The following is a 21,075-nucleotide window of genomic DNA, read 5'->3' on the forward strand; positions in this document are numbered from 1 at the left end:
TGCTCAAAGCAAAAATAGTTACTGTCTTCATATTACAATGTAAACACGAATAGAAAACTCATCAGACATTAAATGCAGGAAACATTGACTCGCTGTAAGGTAAACAAGCCAATGTTCCCTGGCTGTATACTGCACCAAGGGTTTGCAGACTAGTTACGGCCCATGGCACTGGAGATGAATCTTTTAAAGGTGAATGAAGATTTATACCAATACCTAACTAACAAAAAAGTATCCTTACATGAATACAGATTCTTAATACATATACAACTAAGCTTGTATATGTCAGCGATTTTTTTCCTATTTATAAAGTACCGGTAAACAGCACTTTCCCAATTACGAAAAAAAGCTACAAATTTCCCAATTGCTGGCAAAAAAATTCCCAATAAAAGGTAAAAAAAAATATATTTTTTTTTTATTTTTTTTTGAAAAATGCAACATTTTGTTAGTTTCCCTGTCAGCTCTATGGTTTGAACCTACGTAAATATAATATTGACAGCTTGAAAACACTAATTTATCAATTGTAAAGTATTGGGGAGCATAAAATCAAATACACCAATTTCCCAATTTGAGGGTTTCAGGACTCGATTTTTCCCAATTTCAGGGTTTTCACGACTCAATTTTTCCTAATTGGACCGGTACGGGTACTTTACCCAATTGGACAAAAAAATCACTGTATGTATACTTTGTTAACTCTCATAAGTAAACTTAAATAAATTTCATAATAATAATGAGAGACGTTTGATACAAGAGCACCTAATAAATTATGAACTTCAATGTTTTAAACTGTAAAAAGATTTGATGAAACATCTTTCACTAAATCATCACACAAAAACACATTTGATGTGCCACAAATTTCAATTTATACTGAAACAAGAATGGTCCAATTTATTTCAGTAATACTTAACTCTTTCAGCGTTGGAACCGAATTTTGAAGGCCTAAGCAAACAGTTTGGATCCAGATGAGACGCCACAGAACGTGGTGTCTCATCAGGATCCAAACTGTTTGCTATTCTGATAGTATTCTTTGAAAAAATCGAAAAAAATGCTAATTTTAGAAATCCAGCAGACGACACTTTAGCAGATGACAAATTTCCAAGCATGCAAATGGGTTAATATTTGACCCTCATCAAGTGAAAAAGGCACAGTCAGAAAGACTGGTCAAGAATTACACTGTCTGCTAATGCAACAAATAAATCGTACATGTCTCTATAATGGACTGGGTACTAAATCTTGCATGCCTCTATTATGGACTGGGTACTAAATCTTGCATGTCTCTATAATGGACTGGGTACTAAATCTTGCATGTCTCTATAATGGACTGGGTACTAAATCTTGCATGTCTCTATAATGGACTGGGTACTAAATCTTGCATGTCTCTATAATGGACTGGATACTAAATCTTGCATGTCTCTATAATGGACTGGGTACTAAATCTTGCATGTCTCTAAAATGGACTGGGCAACTCCTGACCAGATGACGTTACTGCGTGAGGTGGTTTGAAGCAACCCTGGCCCCCCATTGGCTTAAGACCCCTTTTGCAAACACAGTTCATTTATATGGAAAAACATAGATGCTTTGAAACTTATACACTGATCAAAATGAGACATAACCCTGGTTCTATTTCTGTCAAAAATACTCATATATATAATCTACTGTAATTAAACAAAAATCTGAAAAACAGCAACCAAAATCTCTAAAAAAACAATAACATTTTTATCTACATATAACTCCAATATCGCTGTTCATACATACATATCCTGTAATGCTGCAAAATTCCGACAATAATATATAGAACAATATCAGGCAAGTCTTATGCAGACAATTGTTTTTAATCAAACGGCATAAGTGAATAATGATTTGAAAAACAGGTACATAAGGTCCATATTCACCAAACCATTCTTCGACTTAAATTGGAAAAGCTTAAATTTTTAGTCTAACCTGGAATTTACCACCTCCCTCTCCATCATTCTTCATGTAGAGCATTTTCTTAACCATTTCCCCATAGGAAGCAAAGTGAAAATGGCTTTTGCAACCAGCATAACACCAGAACAGCCTGCAAGTAACTCAAGGTCTGTTCAGGTTTTATGCTGTTTGCTGCTCATCAGTATCTAAGGGTTGGAAATGAAGCCTTTAAAACTTAAATTTAGTAAGAAAGGTCTCAAATTAATTTAACTCTCTTAGGGACAACAAATGCATAAAAATACATATTTAAGTGGTAAGGAATACATACAAGTAGTAGCATGTTCATTTTCAAACACTGGATGTCTTTTTTCTTGGTTCTTAATTCTTAAGTCTAAGAATGGGTGGTGAATACTAGCCCTGATATTTTAAAACGCAAAAACAAAATAAGTTGCAAAAATTGCAAAAGGCTAGATGTAACTGACAAGTGTAAACATGTAGATACGTTGTGCAAGAAGGAAATGAACTTTATTAAGTGAAAAAGGCACATTACAAAAAATCAGAAAAATATCGTCAGAAAATAGATACTTATGACAGAATACGCAGCATGCGCCAGAAAACGCACAGTATTGTCAGTAAATACAATACAATGTCAAGAATATATATAATGAATTCACCACATGACTGGTATACATTTTGTAAAATAATACACAATACTATTAGGAAAATACCGGTACCTTTTGACTGCTATAAATACATCAATGAGACAAAAATCATTAAAGAACAGTAAGTTATATAATAATAAATTACATGTACACAAAATATACAGAAACTTCATCTTGTCACAACTACATACTGCCATTACTAAACATTTACAAATTACAAATATATTTTGAATAGTCTATAAACAAGAGTGCCGAAAGACCCAAAGTCGCTCACCTGATATACAAAGGAACTGACCTGTTCTGTGCAGACCAAGATATCATAAGAACAAATGTTCTGACCTAGTTTCATGAAGAGTGAACTATAAATGTAACTTTTAGAGAGGTAACAAGGTTTTTCTATAGCCATTTAATGGATAAATTCCCCACCCCCTGGGGGCCATGTTTTTCAACAGATCAGAACCATTTTCGTACTCATCCAAGATATCTTCAAAAACAAATGTTCTGACCAAGTTTCATGAAGATTAGACAATACAATGTGACTTTTAGAGTGTTAACAAGTTTTTACTAAAGCTATATAAGAAAAAAATGCCCAGCCTCCTAATAGCCATGTTTTTAAACCAACCAGAACCATTTTCGAACTTGTCCAAGATATCATTGCCACAAATCTTCAGACCAAGTCTCAAGAAAAGCTGACAATAAATGTGGCCTCTTGAGTGTTAACAAGGTTTTACTATAGCCATATATAGCCATACAAGGAAAAATTCCCCGCCCCCTGGCAGCCATGTTTTTCAAGCAACTGGAACTATTTTCTAACTCATCCATGGGGGCAAATCTTCTGACCAAATTTCTTGAAGATTGGACAATATATGTGGCCTCTAGAGCGCTAACAAGGATAATGTTGAGGCCACACGCCACACAACGGACAAAAGGCAATCACAAAAGCTCACCATGAACACATTGTGCTCAGGTGAGCTAAAAACATATTTTTATTTCATCTATATGTATAAACACTGGCAAGTAAATGCAAAAATTTGGTTAATCCCAAAAAATAATTGGCCCAGATTTATAAAAATAATTGTCAGTTGGTTTTAAGAATAACTGACTTACGTTCCTCATCTACCACAGATGTTTCTTAATATTTTCAATATATTAAATTTTGTACACATCATTTCTTGTAAACATTCCCCTACCCCCTCCCCCCAAAAAAACAAGGGCTGTTTGTAAAACATGCATGCCCCCCATATGGGCTGTCCATTGTAGTGGCAGCCATTGTGTGAGTACGATTTTTGTCACTGTGACCTTGACCTTTGACCTAGTGACCTGAAAATCAATAGGGGTTATCTGCGAGTCACGATCAATGTACCTATGAAGTGTCATGATCCTAGGCAAAAGCGTTCTTGAGTTATCATCCGGAAATCATTTTACTATTTCGGGTCACCGTGACCTTGACCTTTGACCTTGTGACCTCAAAATCAATAGGGGTCATCTGCGAGTCATGATCAATCTACCTATAAAGTTTTATTATCCTAGGCGTATGCGTTCTTGAGTTATCATCCGAAAACCATTTTACTATTTCAGGTCACCGTGACCTTGACCTTTGACCTAGTGACCTAAAAATCAATAGGGGTCATCTGCGAGTCATGATCAATCTACCCATGAAGTTTCATGATCCTAAGCGTATGCGTTCTTGAGTTATCATCCGGAAACCATTTTACTATTTCGGGTCACCGTGACCTTGACCTTTGACCTAGTGACCTCAAAATCAATAGGGGTCATCTGCGAGTCATGATCAATGTACCTATGAAGTTTCATGATCCTAGCCCCAAGCGTTCTTGAGTTATCATACAACAACCACCTGGTGGACGGACCGACCGACCGACCTACCGACCGACCGACCGACCGACCGACATGAGCAAAGCAATATACCCCCTCTTCTTCGAAGGGGGGCATAAAAAGCAGGATAACCTTTTTTTGTAATGTGCCATGTCATTGGCTGTCATTTCTTTATAAACAAGAGCTGTCACCATAGGATGACATATGCCCCCAAAAAATGCTTTTTCGAAACCTAAAGGCAGATTTTAAAACATAAACGCGGACCCTAAGTTCAAGGTCAAGGGGGTCAAATTTGTGTGCGTTTGGAAAGGCCTTGTCCATATATACACATGCATACCAAATATGAAGGTTACATCTGAAGCCAAATAGAAGTTATGAGCATTTTTCGAAACCCAAACACAAAGTGTGACGGACAGACAGACTGACTAGACATGCTGATCAGTATATGCCCACCTTCAGGGGTAGTAAAAATATCAGCGAATAACATTGCTCGCTACAAAATAGGTTCTCCTGCAAGCACACAAATGCCAATTTAACATGCAGATTGGTTTCAAAATGGAACATTTTGGGCCGCTTATGAAATATGCAGCTTGTACCTGAGACCTCACCCCATTTTTTTTATGAATTCACACTTAATCTCAGAAATAACTCCTCAGTCAGTCCATCCAGCATAAATCTACACCAAACTCATTCTAAGCCTTTAGAACAAAGAATGGAATACGAACCAAGAGTAAGGACTTCTGTCCTTACTATGTGCTTATATGTTGGTAATAAAGGACTTATATGTTGGTCATTAAAATGTCCTAAATAAAGACATATGTAATAAGTGCTGGTTCATGCAAACGTTGAGCAATTCTCGAATATATCAATTAAAAGAATATTGTTAAGCCGTGCTCTGTGAAAAGGGGGTTTAATGCATGTGCGTAAAGTGTCGTCCCAGACCAGCTTATGCAGTCCACACAGGTTAATCAGGGACAACACTTTCTGCTTTAATGATATTCTTCATTTCAAGAAAGTCTCTTCTTGGAAAAAATCAAGTTTTTGCACAAAGTGTCGTCCCTGATTAGCCTGTGCGGACTCAACAGGCTAATCTGGGACGACACTTTACGCACAGACATTCATCCCCTTTTTCACAGAGCACAGCTCTCTTATATGCTTAGTCTGAAGTCTAAGAATTGTTTTGTGAAAAGAGGCCCAGGGCATACAGAGTAATTATATCTAAGAGCATGATCATGCCAGTTTTCAACTTAATAAATATCTGATATTCAAAATATCTTCAATATCTGCATAGTACTAGACTAAGTAAAAATAAACAAGACTATTGTCAAGCAATATAAGTCCCCTACCGGCTCCACCATTGTCAGAATATTTTTTTTATATATTTTTGTTGTTGCCATAGCAACCAGAATTTTTGACGTAGCAACAAAATGAAATGACGTGCATAATGTCCTTATTGCCATCTATCCATGTTTCAAGTTTCATTAAAAAATATTAAGAACTTTTAAAGTTATCGCAGGATCCAGAAAAGTGTGACAGACTGACTGACTGACTGACTGACGGACACACAGAGCGCAAACCATAAGTCCCCTCCGGTGAAACTGGTAGGAGAATAATAACCATTTTCAGCAATATTTCTAGTCTATTTATTGCCATGGCAACAAGAATTCTTGACGTAGGAACAAAATGAAACAACGTGCATAATCTCCATATTGCCATCTTTCCATTTTTCAAGTTTCAAGAAAAAATATGAAGATCTTTTAAAGTTATCGCACGATCAAGAAAAGTGTGACAGACTGACAAATTGACAGACAGAATGACACACAGAGCGCAAACCATAAGTCCCCTCTGGTTTCACCCGTAGGGGACAAAAACACACAAAGGCAGGGCAGTTGTTGGTTGTCCAAAAATGAACAATATTATAGTTGCGGAAGAAACAAATAATGTTGTGCTTCAGTATCTATGGCAACCATTTTTTGCACAGAAATATCACAAATAACAGCACTCCACTAATAACCAGAACTCAGTTTCCACCAAAATCTGGCAGAGCTTTGAAAAGTTTACAAAGGCAATTAAGCTGTTATCAAAACACGTCATGGCTGTTTAACCCTTTCAGTGCGGGAACCGAATTTTGAAGGCCTTTGCAAACAGTTTGGATCCAGATGAGACGCCACAGAACGTGGCGTCTCATCAGGATCCAAACTGTTTGCTATTCTGATAGTATTCTTTGAAAAAAATCTAAGAAAATGCTAATTTTAGAAATTCAGCAGACGACATTTTAGCAGATGATAAATTTCCCAGCACGCAAAGGGTTAACAGTTCTGATCATTAATCTCCTAATATTTGCAAACACATCCAAAGTTGACAATGCATATACAGAACTCAAAATAAAGTTACATTAAAGCTTTATAGATTTGAACTACATAAATCACAGGCTTCCAAAAGATTTGAAACACATTTTGTTAATCTCTTTGATTTGCACTACTCAGCGTGCATTGGTCATGGACACACAATTAATCTAAGTGATAAGGAGCCTCCATCAATGCACCCCATATGCTCTTTTCTCAACCCCTTTCAAAAATGTTCCACTCATCAATGAGCTGAATTCTAACAAAAGAACCCCCCCCCCCCCACTACCCCTGAGCAGAATTCTTACACCCTTCAATGTTTAGTGATGAATTCCATCAATAAAAAGTCACGCTCTATCACACAATGTAACCTGATTAATCAAACTGATCCCTGCTATCAAAGCCCCCCATAACCAGCCCACCCCCACTCCTGATTACCCTCAATCCTCACCCCTCAGTTTCCCCCCTCTGCTTAATTCCCCCTTGAGGAGCCTCTTCACTCTCATCAATCTCCATGGTTTCCCCATGCTTGTCCCCCTCGACTATCTCACTGTCAGGTGTGCTCCCCCGGGATCCAGTGCCCCCGTCTGAGCCGGAGCCTCCCGGGGATCCATCGTTGGACTCCTCGGCCTCACCTTCTGAATCAGTGCCCTCATCTGTGAATTGATAAGAAAATATTTGAATCTTGGTCTGCTGCTTCTTGAATGCTTTAAGTTTTACCCTTTGCATGCTGGGAAATTTGTCGTCTGCTAAAATGTCGTCTGCAGAATTTCTAAAAATAGCATTTTCTTCGATTTTTTTTCCAAAGAATACTATCAGAATAGCAAACAGTTTGGATCCTGATGAGACGCCACGTTCTGTGGCGTCTCATCTGGATCCAAACTGTTTGCAAAGGCCTTCAAAATTCGGTTCCCGCTCTGAAAGGGTTAAGCTCAAAATTCTTCTTGATACCTAATTGTATGTAAAAAAAAACAACCTCAACCTGAAACATTGTAACAAACATAATACCTGTTACCTGTCGACATCAGTTTGCAGGTTGTTTGTGGAAAAATGCTAAAAAAAAAGTTGATAAAAAACCTAATCAAACCAAAAGCCGAATGGATGGTTACAGGTTAAGCGTTGGAAATGAAGCCTTTAACGGTATTTAATTTCATGTTACTTTTTATGGGACGACAAATGTGTCAAAATACGTATCTACATGGTAAATGGTTAAGGCTGTTGCTTGTTCATATCCCGGCCTATTACCCATTTTCCAGGCAAAGTAACTCTAAGAACTGCCAGTAGCGTCTTTTCCTGCATATTCGGTTAACCCTTTACCACATAGATACGTATTTTGATGCATTTGTAGTCCCTTCAAAAGTTAAATGTAATTAAAGTCTTTCTTACTAAATTTAAGTTTTAAAGGGTTCATTTCCAACCCTTAGATACTGATGAGTAGCAAACAGCATAAAACCTGGAAAGACTGCGAGTTACTCGCAGGCTATTTTGGTTTTATGCTGGTTGCAAAAGCCATTTTCAATTTGCTTCTGAGATGGAAAGGGTAAAGAGTTGAATTGGACTTTTTATACTGAATGAAAACATTTTCTACACAAGTGGGACTTATAATTAAGTCTAGTAAGGAACCCCAGCAAACATGATTTGTGAATATGTTTCCTATTAGTCTGTTCAAGCATCATTTTTACAGGTAAACACTAATTTTTTGTAATAATTTTGATATTATCATTTAGTAAATAAACTCATAGACTAATAAACACCATTTCGAATAGTGAATACCTATTTATTTTAGCTCGAGTGCATTGAAAGCCTAAGGCTTATAATATAAACGCTCTTGAGTCCGTTTCCTGGGCCTAGAACCAGTACTTGGTGTCTTTGGGGGAGATCTACAGAACGCTCCCACGGTGGGGATGGACCCATGACCTCCCAGCCGTTGGGCGTACACCATATCCATTACACCATGGCTACCTTTTTCAATTGGTATTTCTACAAATTATGTAGCAAATTTTGATAAATTTTTGCCAAAATTATATTTTTTCCTTTCTAAACTTCACATGTTTTTAACCAAAAAACAACTGCCATGTACTATACTGTTCGAAATAAACATCAAATAACTGAAGTTTTGTTAGAATTATGTCATAATTTTCAAAATAAGGGGACGGCTGAATCTATAGGAATGGATGAAACTATAGAAAAGAACATACCTGGGCTTATCAGTTGTACCCTTTGCGCAGCTGGCGGTGGTTCTATTCTTGGAGCAAATGGCCTCTGTTTTCTAGCAGGGTTGATTGTGTAGCAGTAACAGCAGTGGAATGCTTAAAAATTTGATTGATAATATTCAACAACAAAATTTGGCACATTTTTTGGACGTCGGAAAAAAAGGTTACTAAAACATTAACTGATTAAGCTAAAGATTCCACCCTGCACATTTGACTTCCACCATGCCTCTTTATAAATAAATCGCATAACTATACAGGAAATTTACTTTGAAAGCTAATATATTAAATAAATTTTCACAGCTATTTTTATTAATTAAAAAAAAAAGTTTTAAATGAAAATACATAATACATATAAATAAATATATATATTAAATGTATTTTTAAGAATAAACAAGAGCCATTTCAGATCAAAAGTAATCTAAATATGTTTGCATCAAGTTTTTCTCCTCTGTATTTGTAATACAATGAGATTCTTGTGACTTTGAAGTAGCGACCTTGATCTTAAGCCAGAGTGACTGACTCTTCACTTCTGTACATCTTCCGAATTTTAATAAACTTTTCAAGAAAATCCATCAATGCTCAATAAAGGTTAATGAAGGCTAATGAAGGCTATTGACCTTCAAGTGCAACCTTGAGCTAGCATGAGTTACTCATGCCTTCTACATATTGTTTCAATGACCTTAAGATTATAGCAGATATACATGAAAATAGTTCAAAATCTTTGAATATGGGGAAAACACATAAATAATGGTTCAAACGTTTGACCTAAATATGGGACCTTCACCTTCAGCCAGCATGACAGACTCATGACCTCTACACTTAGTCACAATGACCTTAAGATTATAGAAGAGTTACGGGAAAACCCATCAAAGGCTTTGGAAATAGAGCAGAAATAGAAATAGGGGCTCAAACATTTGACCTTCATATGGGACCTTCACCTTCAGCCAACATGACTGACTCATGACTTCTACACTTAGTCACAATGACCTCAAGCTTATAGAATAGTTACAGGAAAACCCATCAAAGGCTTTGGAAATAGAGCAGAAATAGAAATAGGGGCTCATACATTTGACCTTCATATGGGACCTTCACCTTCAGCCAGCATGACTGACTCGTGCCTTCTACACTTAGTCACAATGACCTCAAGCTTATAGAAGAGTTACAGGAAAACCCATCAAAGGCTTTGGAAATAGAGCAGAAATAGAAATAGGGGCTCATACATTTGACCTTCATATGGGACCTTCACCTTCAGCCAGCATGACTGACTCGTGCCTTCTACACTTAGTCACAATGACATTAAGATTATAGCACGTTTATTTTTTGTTTTCCTTTTTTTTTTGAAAGCTTTTATTTGGAATTTTAGACAGTCATTTGGGAAAAAAAAATACTTTTTTAGATTAAAAATGAGGCCCAATTTTGGCCCAAAAATTTGACCCATAACAACAAACTGGCGTGTGAAGGTAATTTGCTGTTATACAGGCTGTCTAATATCAGCCATGCGCTTCTCTTTTATTATAAGTAAGGAAAGTATGTTTATTGTCAGGTGAAAACAGACAACAGAGGATTTCAAGTTAAAATTAAGATATTTCAAATGAAAATAGAGAGAATAAATTAAAGGCATTTAAAGTTAGAGTGATCAGAGAAATATTTTTCTCTATTTAAAGTTATTTCCCCTAGGGTAATAAGTAAACACGGCCGTCGGAAACCAGCTGTCAGTTAATTTTGACATTTTGTGACAGACCATATTCATTTTATTACTAAAATTGTAGATAAAAAAATATCCTCAGGGTTTGTTCAAAACAAAGTGAATACTTTGCGCTGACATTTTAATGTAAAGTGATAAAGGCATTTCTAAAAAAACAGACATCTTTAAAGACTTGTTTAAAAAACAAGGGCTGTTTGTAAAACATGCATGCGCCACATATGGGCTGTCAGTTGTAGTGGCAGCCATTGTGTGAATACATTTTTTGTCACTGTGACCTTGACCTTTGACCTAGTGACCTGAAAATCATTAGGGGTCATCTGCCAGTCATGATCAATGTACCTATAAAGTTTCATGAGCCTAGGCCTAATTATTCTTGAGTTATCATCAGGAAACCATTTAACTGTCTTTTGAGTCACTGTGAAATTGACCTTTGACCTAGTGACCTGAAAATTAATAGGTGTCATCTGTCAGTCATCATCAATGTACCTATGAATTTTCATGATCCTAGGCCTAAGCGTTCTTGATGTATCATACGGAAACGGACAGATGGACCGACAGACCGACGGACATGTGCAAAACAATATACCCCTTCCTCTTCGAAGGGGGCATAAAAATAATTCAGATTCTGTAATTATTTAAACTTTTCCCACTTAGAAGCAAAGTGAAAATGGCTATGCGCAAACAGTGTAATACCAGAACAGCCTGCAATAACTCGCAGTCTGTTCAGGTTTTATGCTGTTTGCTGCTCATCAGTATCTAAGGGTTGGAAATGAAGCCTTCAAAACTTGCATTTAGTAATAAAGTCTTTAATTAAATTTAACTTTCTGAGGTACTACAATTGCGTCAAAATACGTATCTAAGAAAGTGGTAAAGAGTTAAGACAATTTGTACCAATAATAACAGCTTTTACCTAATATGAATAAAGAAAGTTGTTAGTCTTTTTTTATTTATTCTGTGCTTACAGTGAGACTTAGCTAGCCATTTAAACAGTTTTTAACTTTTTCTGTGCTGGAACCGAATTTTTAAGGCCTTTGCTTACAGTTTGAATCCAGATGAGACGCCACTAAACGTGGCGTCTCATCAGGATCCAAACTGTTTGCTATTCTGATAGTATTCTTTGAAATAAATCGAAGAAAAAGCTAATTTTAAAAATTCTGCAGACATCATTTTAGCAGACGAAAAATTTCCCAGCATGCAAAGGGTTACACCAAATTCTTGCAGTATTTTTTCTATTGGCTCCATTCCAAATCTCAAATTATATGTTTTTCCCAAATGACCAATTAGAGCATCAACCCAAAAAATTGTGTTTTAACCCTTTGCATGCTGGGAAATTTGTCGTCTGCTAAAATGTCTTCTGCTGAATTTCTAAAATCAGCATTTTCTTCGATTTTTTTCAAAGAATACTATCAGAATAGCAAAATGCATATCGTATTATGAAAGGTTACTTCTGTGCCACGTTATTGCAAAATACCTCAATATATGACAAAGTTATCCATAATACAAGAATTTGATCTGTTTTATGGCCAAATTTTACCTGTAACTGCTTAGTGTGACCTTGACCTATGAGGTAACGAGACAGGTGCTACTACATACTGGGCATCTTACGATGGTTGACATTTGTGCAAAGTTATTTAAATCCATCTATAAATGGCAAAGTTATGACTGAGACAGGTAATTGTGCACACACATACAGATGGACAATGCAAGTGATATATGCCCTATTCTTCGAAAAGGGGGCACAAAATATCTCTAACCTCGAATCACAATAGCACACAAATGAAACCTACAAGAAAACTGATATGAATAACATTGCTCTGAAAGGGGAGTAACTGTGCAAATAAAAAAATCAATATTAATATGAGTTGTCTCACATGTTAAAAGCTTAATTTATTACTAGAGTGGTTACAAAGTTTTCCTATGATATGACCGGTTGACAAACTTTTTTAAAGCACTTTACCCAGATTTGAACTTGGCCTACAAATTGTCAAGACAAACATTATCACCAAGTTTCATCAATATTGAGTCATAGTTGTTACCTCTCGAACAGTAACAAGTTTTTTCTAAGATTTCACCTGGTTACCTAGTCATTGTCGCTCGATTGGTCATTGTCGGCTCGGGTACTACTTACATTTACCCCAGGTACTCTTAAGTATACTTGCATGTACCCCTTGTACGGTAAATATACTAAAACTTACCCGGAAAATTTAACGCTAAATCGGTCGTTGTCGGCTATTACTTTGAAATTAATTATATTCACAATTATGTCAATTTTCTGTAAAATGGCATCTATATTATCGAAACTCTTACACACAAAGCATGTTGACACAAATTTTTTAAAAGAGAAGTTTATTTAAGATAATCGGTAGCGCGTTTTACGACTATCGGATTTTAGGCGGGATTACGACTCGGGTACAGTCTAATATTGACCGGGTACGATTAAGTATATTTATCGTACCCGGGGTACATGTAAGTATACGTAAGAGTACCCAGGGTACATGTAAGTAGTACCCGAGCCGACAATGACCAATCGAGCGTCATTGTTGGCTCAGGTACTACTTAAAAGTACCCCAGTATACTTTTATGTACCCCGGGTACTGGAAATATATATACTTAATTGTACCCATGGATACTAACCCTGCATTGGTCATTGGCAGCTCATTTTTTCAAATTAATTATCTTCATATTTATGTCAACCTAGCCTTAATAACTTAAGGTATCAAATACAGTAAAAACTGAGAACAGTGGACAGTCAAGGGAAATGGCCAAAGTGACTGTTATCGACAATGGACCTCTATTCTCGGATCACCACTTTTTAGATAGTTGGTCAGTTGGTAGTATTGCTACATCATTAACCCACCCAGTCGTTCGCACACAGAGTAATTCAAAGGCTAATTGCTGATAACTAAACATAACAAGAGCACCGCCTTGCGGGTGCAGACCGCTCATCTATTTTCTTTTTAAAGGTGAAGGGACCCTCATTTTCAATCACAAAGGAGGGAGGGGTGGAGTGAAGAGGGGTGTATAGTGTGGGGGTGTGGACATTTTTTACATTATCTTCCAAAAATGCGGAAAAAAAAATTCACAAAAAAGGTGGTGGTGGTGGTGGTGGTGGTGGTGGTGGTAGTGGTTGATACAATGCATTACAAAAATGCAGTTAGCCTTACATTTGGTAAAATTTAAATATATTACAAGGGAGGCAAATGCTGTAACAAAAATTACATGCATAAACGGTAGTTGTTTCCCTTGTTTGAACCATGCTAAATCCTTAAAATGCCTATTTCCAGTAACTGTGACCTTCACCTGTGACCTAGTGACCTCAAAATCAATAGGGGTCATCTTCGAGTCATGATCAATGTACCTATGAAGTTTCATGATCCTAGGCCCAAGCGTTCCTGAGTTATCGTCTGACAACCACCTGGTGGACGGACCGACCGACAGACAGACCGACATACCGACATGAGCAAAGCAATATACCCCCTCTTCTTCGAAGGGGGGCATAATAATAAAAATAAAAATTTGTGTTTTAACCGTTTCAAAAAAAATAAATTGGGGGGTGGGTTGGGGGGGGGGGGGATGATAGTGTGAGGGTGTGGTGGTCATTTGTGAGATGATCTTAAAAAAAAAAAAAAAAAAAAAAAGGGGGGAAGGATTCGAGGGGGGGGGGGGGAGGGGGGGGGGAGGGGGGATTCTTGGGTGCGATGGTTGGACGGTATTTCAAACATAAAATAATTAAAATAAATATTTGTGTTTTTTAACCGTTTCCAAAAAACAAATTGGGGGGGGTGGGGTGGGGGGGGTATAGTGTGAGGGTGTGGTGGTCATTTAGTGAGATGATCTTAAAAATAAAAAATAAATATTAAAAAAAATTAGGAGGGGGGATTCGGGGGGGGGGGGGGGGGGGGGGGCAGGGGACGGGGGATGGTTTGGGTGGAGTCTATTGTGGTATGTCAGGAAAGAGTAGTTTTGTTAAAGTATCAATCAAATCTAATCATAAATAAAGAAGTTATGGCAATTTTAGCAACATTTAATAATTTGACCTTGAGAGTCAAGGTCATTCAAAGGTCAAGGTAAAATTCAACTTGCCAGGTACAGTAACCTCATGATTGCATGAAAGTATTTGAAGTTTGAAAGCAATAGCCTTGATACTTTAGAAGTAAAGTGGATCGAAACACAAAATTTAACCATATATTCAAAGTTACTAAGTCAAAAAAGGGCCATAATTCCGTAAAAATGACAACCAGAGTTATGCAACTTGTCCTCTCACTGTACCCTTATGATGGTTTGCGAGTGTTCCAAGTATGAAAGCAATATCTATGATACTTTAGGGGTAAAGTGGACCAAAACACAAAACTTAACCAAATTTTCAATTTTCTAAGTATAAAGGGCCCATAATTCCGTCCAAATGCCATTCAGAGTTAGATAACTTTGCCTGCGTAGTCCCCTTATGATAGTTAATAAGTGTTGCAAGTATGAAAGCAATAGCTTTAATATTGTAGGAATAAAGTGGACCTAAACACAAAACTTAACCAAATTTTCAATTTTCTAAGTATAAAAAGGGCACAAAAGTCTGTAAAAATGCCAGTCAGAGTTACATTACTTTGCCTGCACAGTCGCCTTATGATAGTTAGTAAGTGTTACAAGTATGAAAGCAATAGCTTTGATACTTAAGGAATAAAATGGACCTAAACACAAAACTCAACCAAAATTTTCAATTTTTTAAGTATAAAAAGGGCACATAATTCTGTCAAAATGCATGCCAGAGTTATCTAACTTTGCCTGCCCAGTCCCCTCATGATAGTTAGTAAGTGTGCCTAGTTTGAATGCAATAGCATTGATACTTTCTGAGAAAAGTGGACATAAACGCAAAACTTCACCGGACGCCAACACCGACGCAGACGCCGACGCCAAGGTGATGACAATAGCTCATAATTTTTTTTCAAAAAATAGATGAGATAATAAAATAAATAACTTCTATTAAATGATACAGAATTATGTCTTATTAAGTGATTTAATTCATAGCTATTTTTTAACTAAATCTATGACTTTATCAACGATTGAATTGTTGTTTGCTCATGCATCTCGTTCATTCAATAAATCTGACAGTTTGTATAACATTCATTGGGATGTATTTTTAAATAAAGTTTGTCACATGTCATTCAATGATTGACGTCACGACCGAACAATAAAAGCTGATTCGCTTTCATAAACCTAAAGTACGGTGTAACTGTATAATTTTAATTCAAAGTTTTGGAGTGAAATATATTGACGGTTGGTCGTTATGGACAATTGACCGTTATTCTCAAGTGTAATATAGAATGATTTTTGTGGGAGGGAATCCAGACTGACCGTTGTCTGCAATTGACCGTTATTATCAAGTGACCATAAGTAAATATAAACAATTTTTAAAGCATAGAAACTTAAAGTGCCTACTGACATTTTTAAGCATAGAAACTTAAGTGCCTACTGACATTTTAAAGCATAGAAACTTAAGTGCCTTCTTTAAAAGCATAAAAACATAAGAACATATGAAAATTCTAACTCATAAAAACTAAAAAAGACTCCAATGTTGCTTACTTAAGTGCCCATGGACTTTTAAACGCATAGAAAGATAGAAACTCAAAATTACTGATATGTTAATACCCCTAAGACAACTTTAGACCCTAAGTGACTAATTTAAGGAGGTTTTTACATACAAATCCATATTAATTTAACTTCTTAGTTTCAATCAACCGAGTCCTAATCTTTCACCACTCAGACACACATTTTAATTGATTTTGGGTCAATTAAAAAAACAATTAAATTGAAGACTTTTCTGATAGAGAGGCTTTTTTTGCAACCCTAAGATGCTGATGAACACTAAACAGCATAAAACCTAAACATCCAGATGGTTGCATACAGCCATTTTCATGTTGCTACAGAGTGGTAAAGGTTACAATCGCTTACTAATGTACTCGAACTCCTCCGACATGGCCATGCCGTTGTGCGAATGGCAGTTGTTGCAGATGAGGGCGTAACGGTTCTGGGGTCCGTCTCCCACCAGATACTCCAGTACTCGGTCCATCATGCTGCGCTCTCGGGGAAGAATTGGGCGTGGAAGAGGGGGACCCTGGGGGGTGGGACCTGAAATGTTAAACAGCAGATATGAGCCATACTCGGGTCAAACTTGGCTAAACCTTTTACCCCATAAGAAGCAAATGGCTTTTGCAATCAGCATACAAACCCAGAACAGCCTGCAAGTAACTCGCAGACTGTTCAGGTTTTATGCTGTTTGCTGCTCATAAATAACTAAGGGTTGGAAATGAAGCCGTTAAAACATGAATTTAGAAAGATATGTATTTTATTAAATGTAACTTTCTATCGGCTACAAATGCATCAAAATATGTATCTAAGTGGTAAAGGGTAAATGCATATGCGTAAAATGTCGCCCCAGACTGATACAAAATTTGAACATCAGACTAACCTTACATTCCTTTTATTTTCTATTACTTAACCCTTTATAACTTAGATATGCATTTTCCCGCATTTGTAGTCCCTCAGAAAAATATATATTTAATTAAAGACCTTTCTTACTAGATTCAAGTTTTTTAAGGCTTCATCTGCAAACCTTAGATATGGATGAGCAGCAAACAGCATTAAGTCTGAACAGACTGCCAGTTACTCACAGGCTGTTCTGGTTTTATGCTGTTTGCACATAGACATTTCCACTTTCACCTACCCACTTTGTGGGAAAGGGTTAATTCCTAACTTGAGCTTTGCCACAGACGTGACAAAAAAACGGACACCATGCTCAATATTTAAAACCAACTAAGTGACCATGTGACCTTGTTTTTATCTGGCATGGCCCATGTTCAAACTTGGCTTTAAAGGTGCCTTTTCACAGATTTTGGCATTTTTTAACTTATTCATTAAATGCTTTATATCGATAAATGTAAACATTGGATAGTAAAAGCTCCAGTAAAAAATCAAGAATAAAATTAAAAAAAGGAAAAGAACATTGCCCGGACCAGGTTTCGAACCAGTGACCCCTGGAGTCCTGCCAGAGTCCTGAAGTAAAAACGCTTTAGCCTACTGAGCTATTCCGCCGAGTACACATTCTTCACGTATTTTATACCTTATATAAGCAATCTTCGTAGTTTCACAAAATTTAACGACAAAAACTGAACTCTCCAAATTATTCAAACGTTTCGCGTTGCAACGCTTTATAATTTTTAGGTTTTAAAATCGTCAAAAGATGCATATAATGGCTATATTAGACCATGGTAAATGTTCAGTATTACTGTTTCCTCACAAATATCATAACTAAAACGAAAATTTGCGAATCTGAAACAACTTTTTTCAATTTTGTCAATTTACCAAAGCGTGAAAAGATCCCTTTAAGATCATCTGGATAAAACTTCTGACCAAGTTTGGTTAAAATTGCATGAAAACTACTTGAATTAGAGAGCGGATACCATGCTGAATCTTAAAAAACGCACAAAGTGACCCCCTGACCTAGTTTTTGGCGGGTATGACCCATATTCAAACTTGACCTAGATATCATCTTGATACAACTTCTGACCAAGTTTGGTAAGATCAGATGAAAACTCCTTGATTTGAGAGAGGATACCATGCTCAATGTTTAAAACGCAAGTGACCCCATGACCTAGTTTTTGATCTGCCATGACCCATGTTTGAACTTGACCTAGAAATCATCTCGATACAACTTCTGACCAAGTTTGGTGAAGCTAGGATGAAAACTACTCGAATTAGAGAGAGGACACAATGCTCAATGTTGAAAACGTACTTAGTGACCCCTTGACCTAGTTTTTGACCCAGCATGACCCATATTCAAACTTGACCTAGACATCATCTAGTTACAATATCTGACCAAGTTTGGTGAAGATCTGATGAAAACAACTTGAATTGAATATTTTTACTTTAGTTCAAAATTACAATGTTTTGTATTTCTTTATTGAATAAAGACATGTATGTTGTTTTCGTATTCTTCAAATAACACTGATGTAATGATGTTATTTTGATGTAATTTTTGATGCCTCACTATTGCAGTATGAAATGAAACACTTAAGAAAAATTCCCAATTTAAGGATAACAAGGGACAAAATTGTCACAAAACCAGGTTTTCATTGTGAAAAAAAAAATCTGATAAAGGGAGAAAACTCAAACTAAACTTTTGAAATGAACAAACAAAATTAACCCCCTTTGTAAGTTTGTTTTTTAAAAAAATCTATTTTTAGTCGTGGCGACCTTGACATCGGAGATATTGACGTGATTCTTTCGTGCGACACACCGTCCTATGATGGTGAACAAATGTGCCAAATGATTTTAAAATCTCACAATGAATGACTTAGTTATGGCCAGGACAAGCTCATTAATGGCCATTTTTTACCTTTGAACTCAAAGTGTGACCTTGACCTTGGAGATATCGACGTAATTATTTTTCGCGACACACCGTCCAATGATGGTGAACAAATGATTTTAAAATCTGACAATGAACGACATAGTTATGGCCCGGACAAGCTTGTTCCGCCCGCCCGCCAGCCCGCCAGCCAGCCAGCCCGCCCGCATTCGCCAATCTAATAACCAGTTTTTTCCTTCGGAAAACCTGGTTAATTCCTTCAGAAAACCTGGTTAAAAATAAAATTTTACTTAAGATGCTTCTGGAATACCACCCCTGATGTACATAAAGTTTGTCCCAGATTAGCCAGTGCTAGCCCCCTGGGCTCATCAGGGACGACACTTTAGGCCTAAAATGGATATTTGCTCAGAAAAGACTTCCTCGTAACAAAATATGCGGCCCTGCACAGGCTAATCTGGGACGACTTTTCAACACATGCACTTAACCCCGTTTTCCCAGAGTAACAATCACATTAACACCACACAGGTCAGTAAGAAGCTGGATATCTTGTCGTACCATATATATTTAAATTCCCAGCATCGATATAATAACAGAAAATGACTTAACGCTCAACGGTATTTACTGGCATCTTCTATACGTCTGGGACATCATTTAGTGTTAACTTTAACCCTTTCGGTGCGGGAACCGAATTTTAAAGGTCTTTGCAAACAGTTTGGATCCTGATGAGACGCCACGTTTGCTATTCTGATAGTATTCTTTGAAAAAAAAATCAAAGAAAATGCTTATTTTAGAAATTCAGCAGACGACATTTTAGCAGACGACAAATTTCCCAGCATGCAAAGGGTTAAAACAATTACTTATCTGACTGGATATGAACCACTACTGATATAATACAGAAAACTACAGATTTATACAGTGTGATCTTGAGAAATGGCCTGGTCCATGAAAAGCAACAATTCTTTACAAAGTAAGATAAATCGTGAACCGAAGTTTTTATGTCCCCCACTATAGTAGTGGGGGACATATTGTTTTTGCCCTGTCTGTTGGTTGGTTGGTCTGTCTGTCTGTCTGTTTGCGCCAACTTTTACATTTTGCAATAACTTTTGCTATATCGAAGATAGCAACTTCATATTTGGCATGCATGTGTATCTCATGAAGCTGCACATTTTGAGTGGTGAAAGGTCAAGGTCAAGGTCATCCTTCAAGGTCAGAGGTCAAATATATGTGGCCAAAATCGCTCATTTTATGAATACTTTTGCAATATTGAAGATAGCAACTTGATATTTGGCATGCATGTGTATCTCATGGAGCTGCACATTTTGAGTGGTGAAAGGTAGTGCCTGCAACAATACGCCAAAAACCGTATTGCAATATATTGTCAGTTCAAAAACTTGTATTGCAATATATCGCAATATATTGCTAACTTGTACCAGAATTATAACTCGCCAAATACCCGATAATCCCGTATATTCCAGTTTTAAAGCAAATTCTGGTAAATATTTACTATAAATGTGCTCAAGAATAACAGGAAACACAAACATTCGCAAATTTTCTTAAGTATCAAAAACATTACGGCATTTGTTACTATTTAAAGATGTGATGAAATAACGTCCAACCGGGACGTTTTTGTTTTCACTGAACACGCGTAATTCGCCTTTTTATACAAGTGTTATGCACCCCAAATTACATAATGATTGATCAATAATTTTATTAAAGTTAAATATTATTTAGTTATAATATTTAAGTGTTATTTAGTTTTAGTTTAAAAGATACAACATGTTTTTAACTGCTAAGTTTAAATATAATTTAGTTTCAATTTAAAAGTAAAATAGTTACATTTGCAGTGCTGTTATTAAAGATTAATGCGGCCAATTGTACATGATATTGTTAATAATACCCAGTCATCATAATTTCAAGCCATTAGCTTTAAGCAAACAATGACAGCTTATGTTACATAATGTTATCCCATAATACCCAAGCATTCTAAGCTAATTACAACTTTATATTCTTAAATTGATATTCTTGATTGCTAAATAAATATAAAGCCATTCACTATGGT

At 36.5% G+C, this 21,075-nt stretch overlaps 1 protein-coding gene across 1 annotated transcript in view; it reads right to left on the reverse strand.

The window, feature by feature from the left end:
* Positions 1-6,136: 6,136 nt before the first annotated feature.
* The window catches only part of LOC127860964 (endoplasmic reticulum junction formation protein lunapark-B-like), a 39,810-nt gene continuing 24,871 nt past the window's right edge, over positions 6,137-21,075 (reverse strand). The window contains exons 9-11 of the mRNA XM_052399296.1: positions 16,604-16,780; positions 8,941-9,051; positions 6,137-7,398 (exon numbers count right to left, since the gene is read on the reverse strand). Coding sequence (XP_052255256.1) covers positions 7,190-7,398; positions 8,941-9,051; positions 16,604-16,780 — 497 coding nt within the window. The 3' untranslated portion in view covers positions 6,137-7,189. The remainder of the gene's footprint in view (positions 7,399-8,940; positions 9,052-16,603; positions 16,781-21,075) is intronic.

Source organism: Dreissena polymorpha, chromosome 15 (assembly GCF_020536995.1).
Source record: "Dreissena polymorpha isolate Duluth1 chromosome 15, UMN_Dpol_1.0, whole genome shotgun sequence".
NCBI classification, from domain to species: domain Eukaryota; kingdom Metazoa; phylum Mollusca; class Bivalvia; order Myida; family Dreissenidae; genus Dreissena; species Dreissena polymorpha.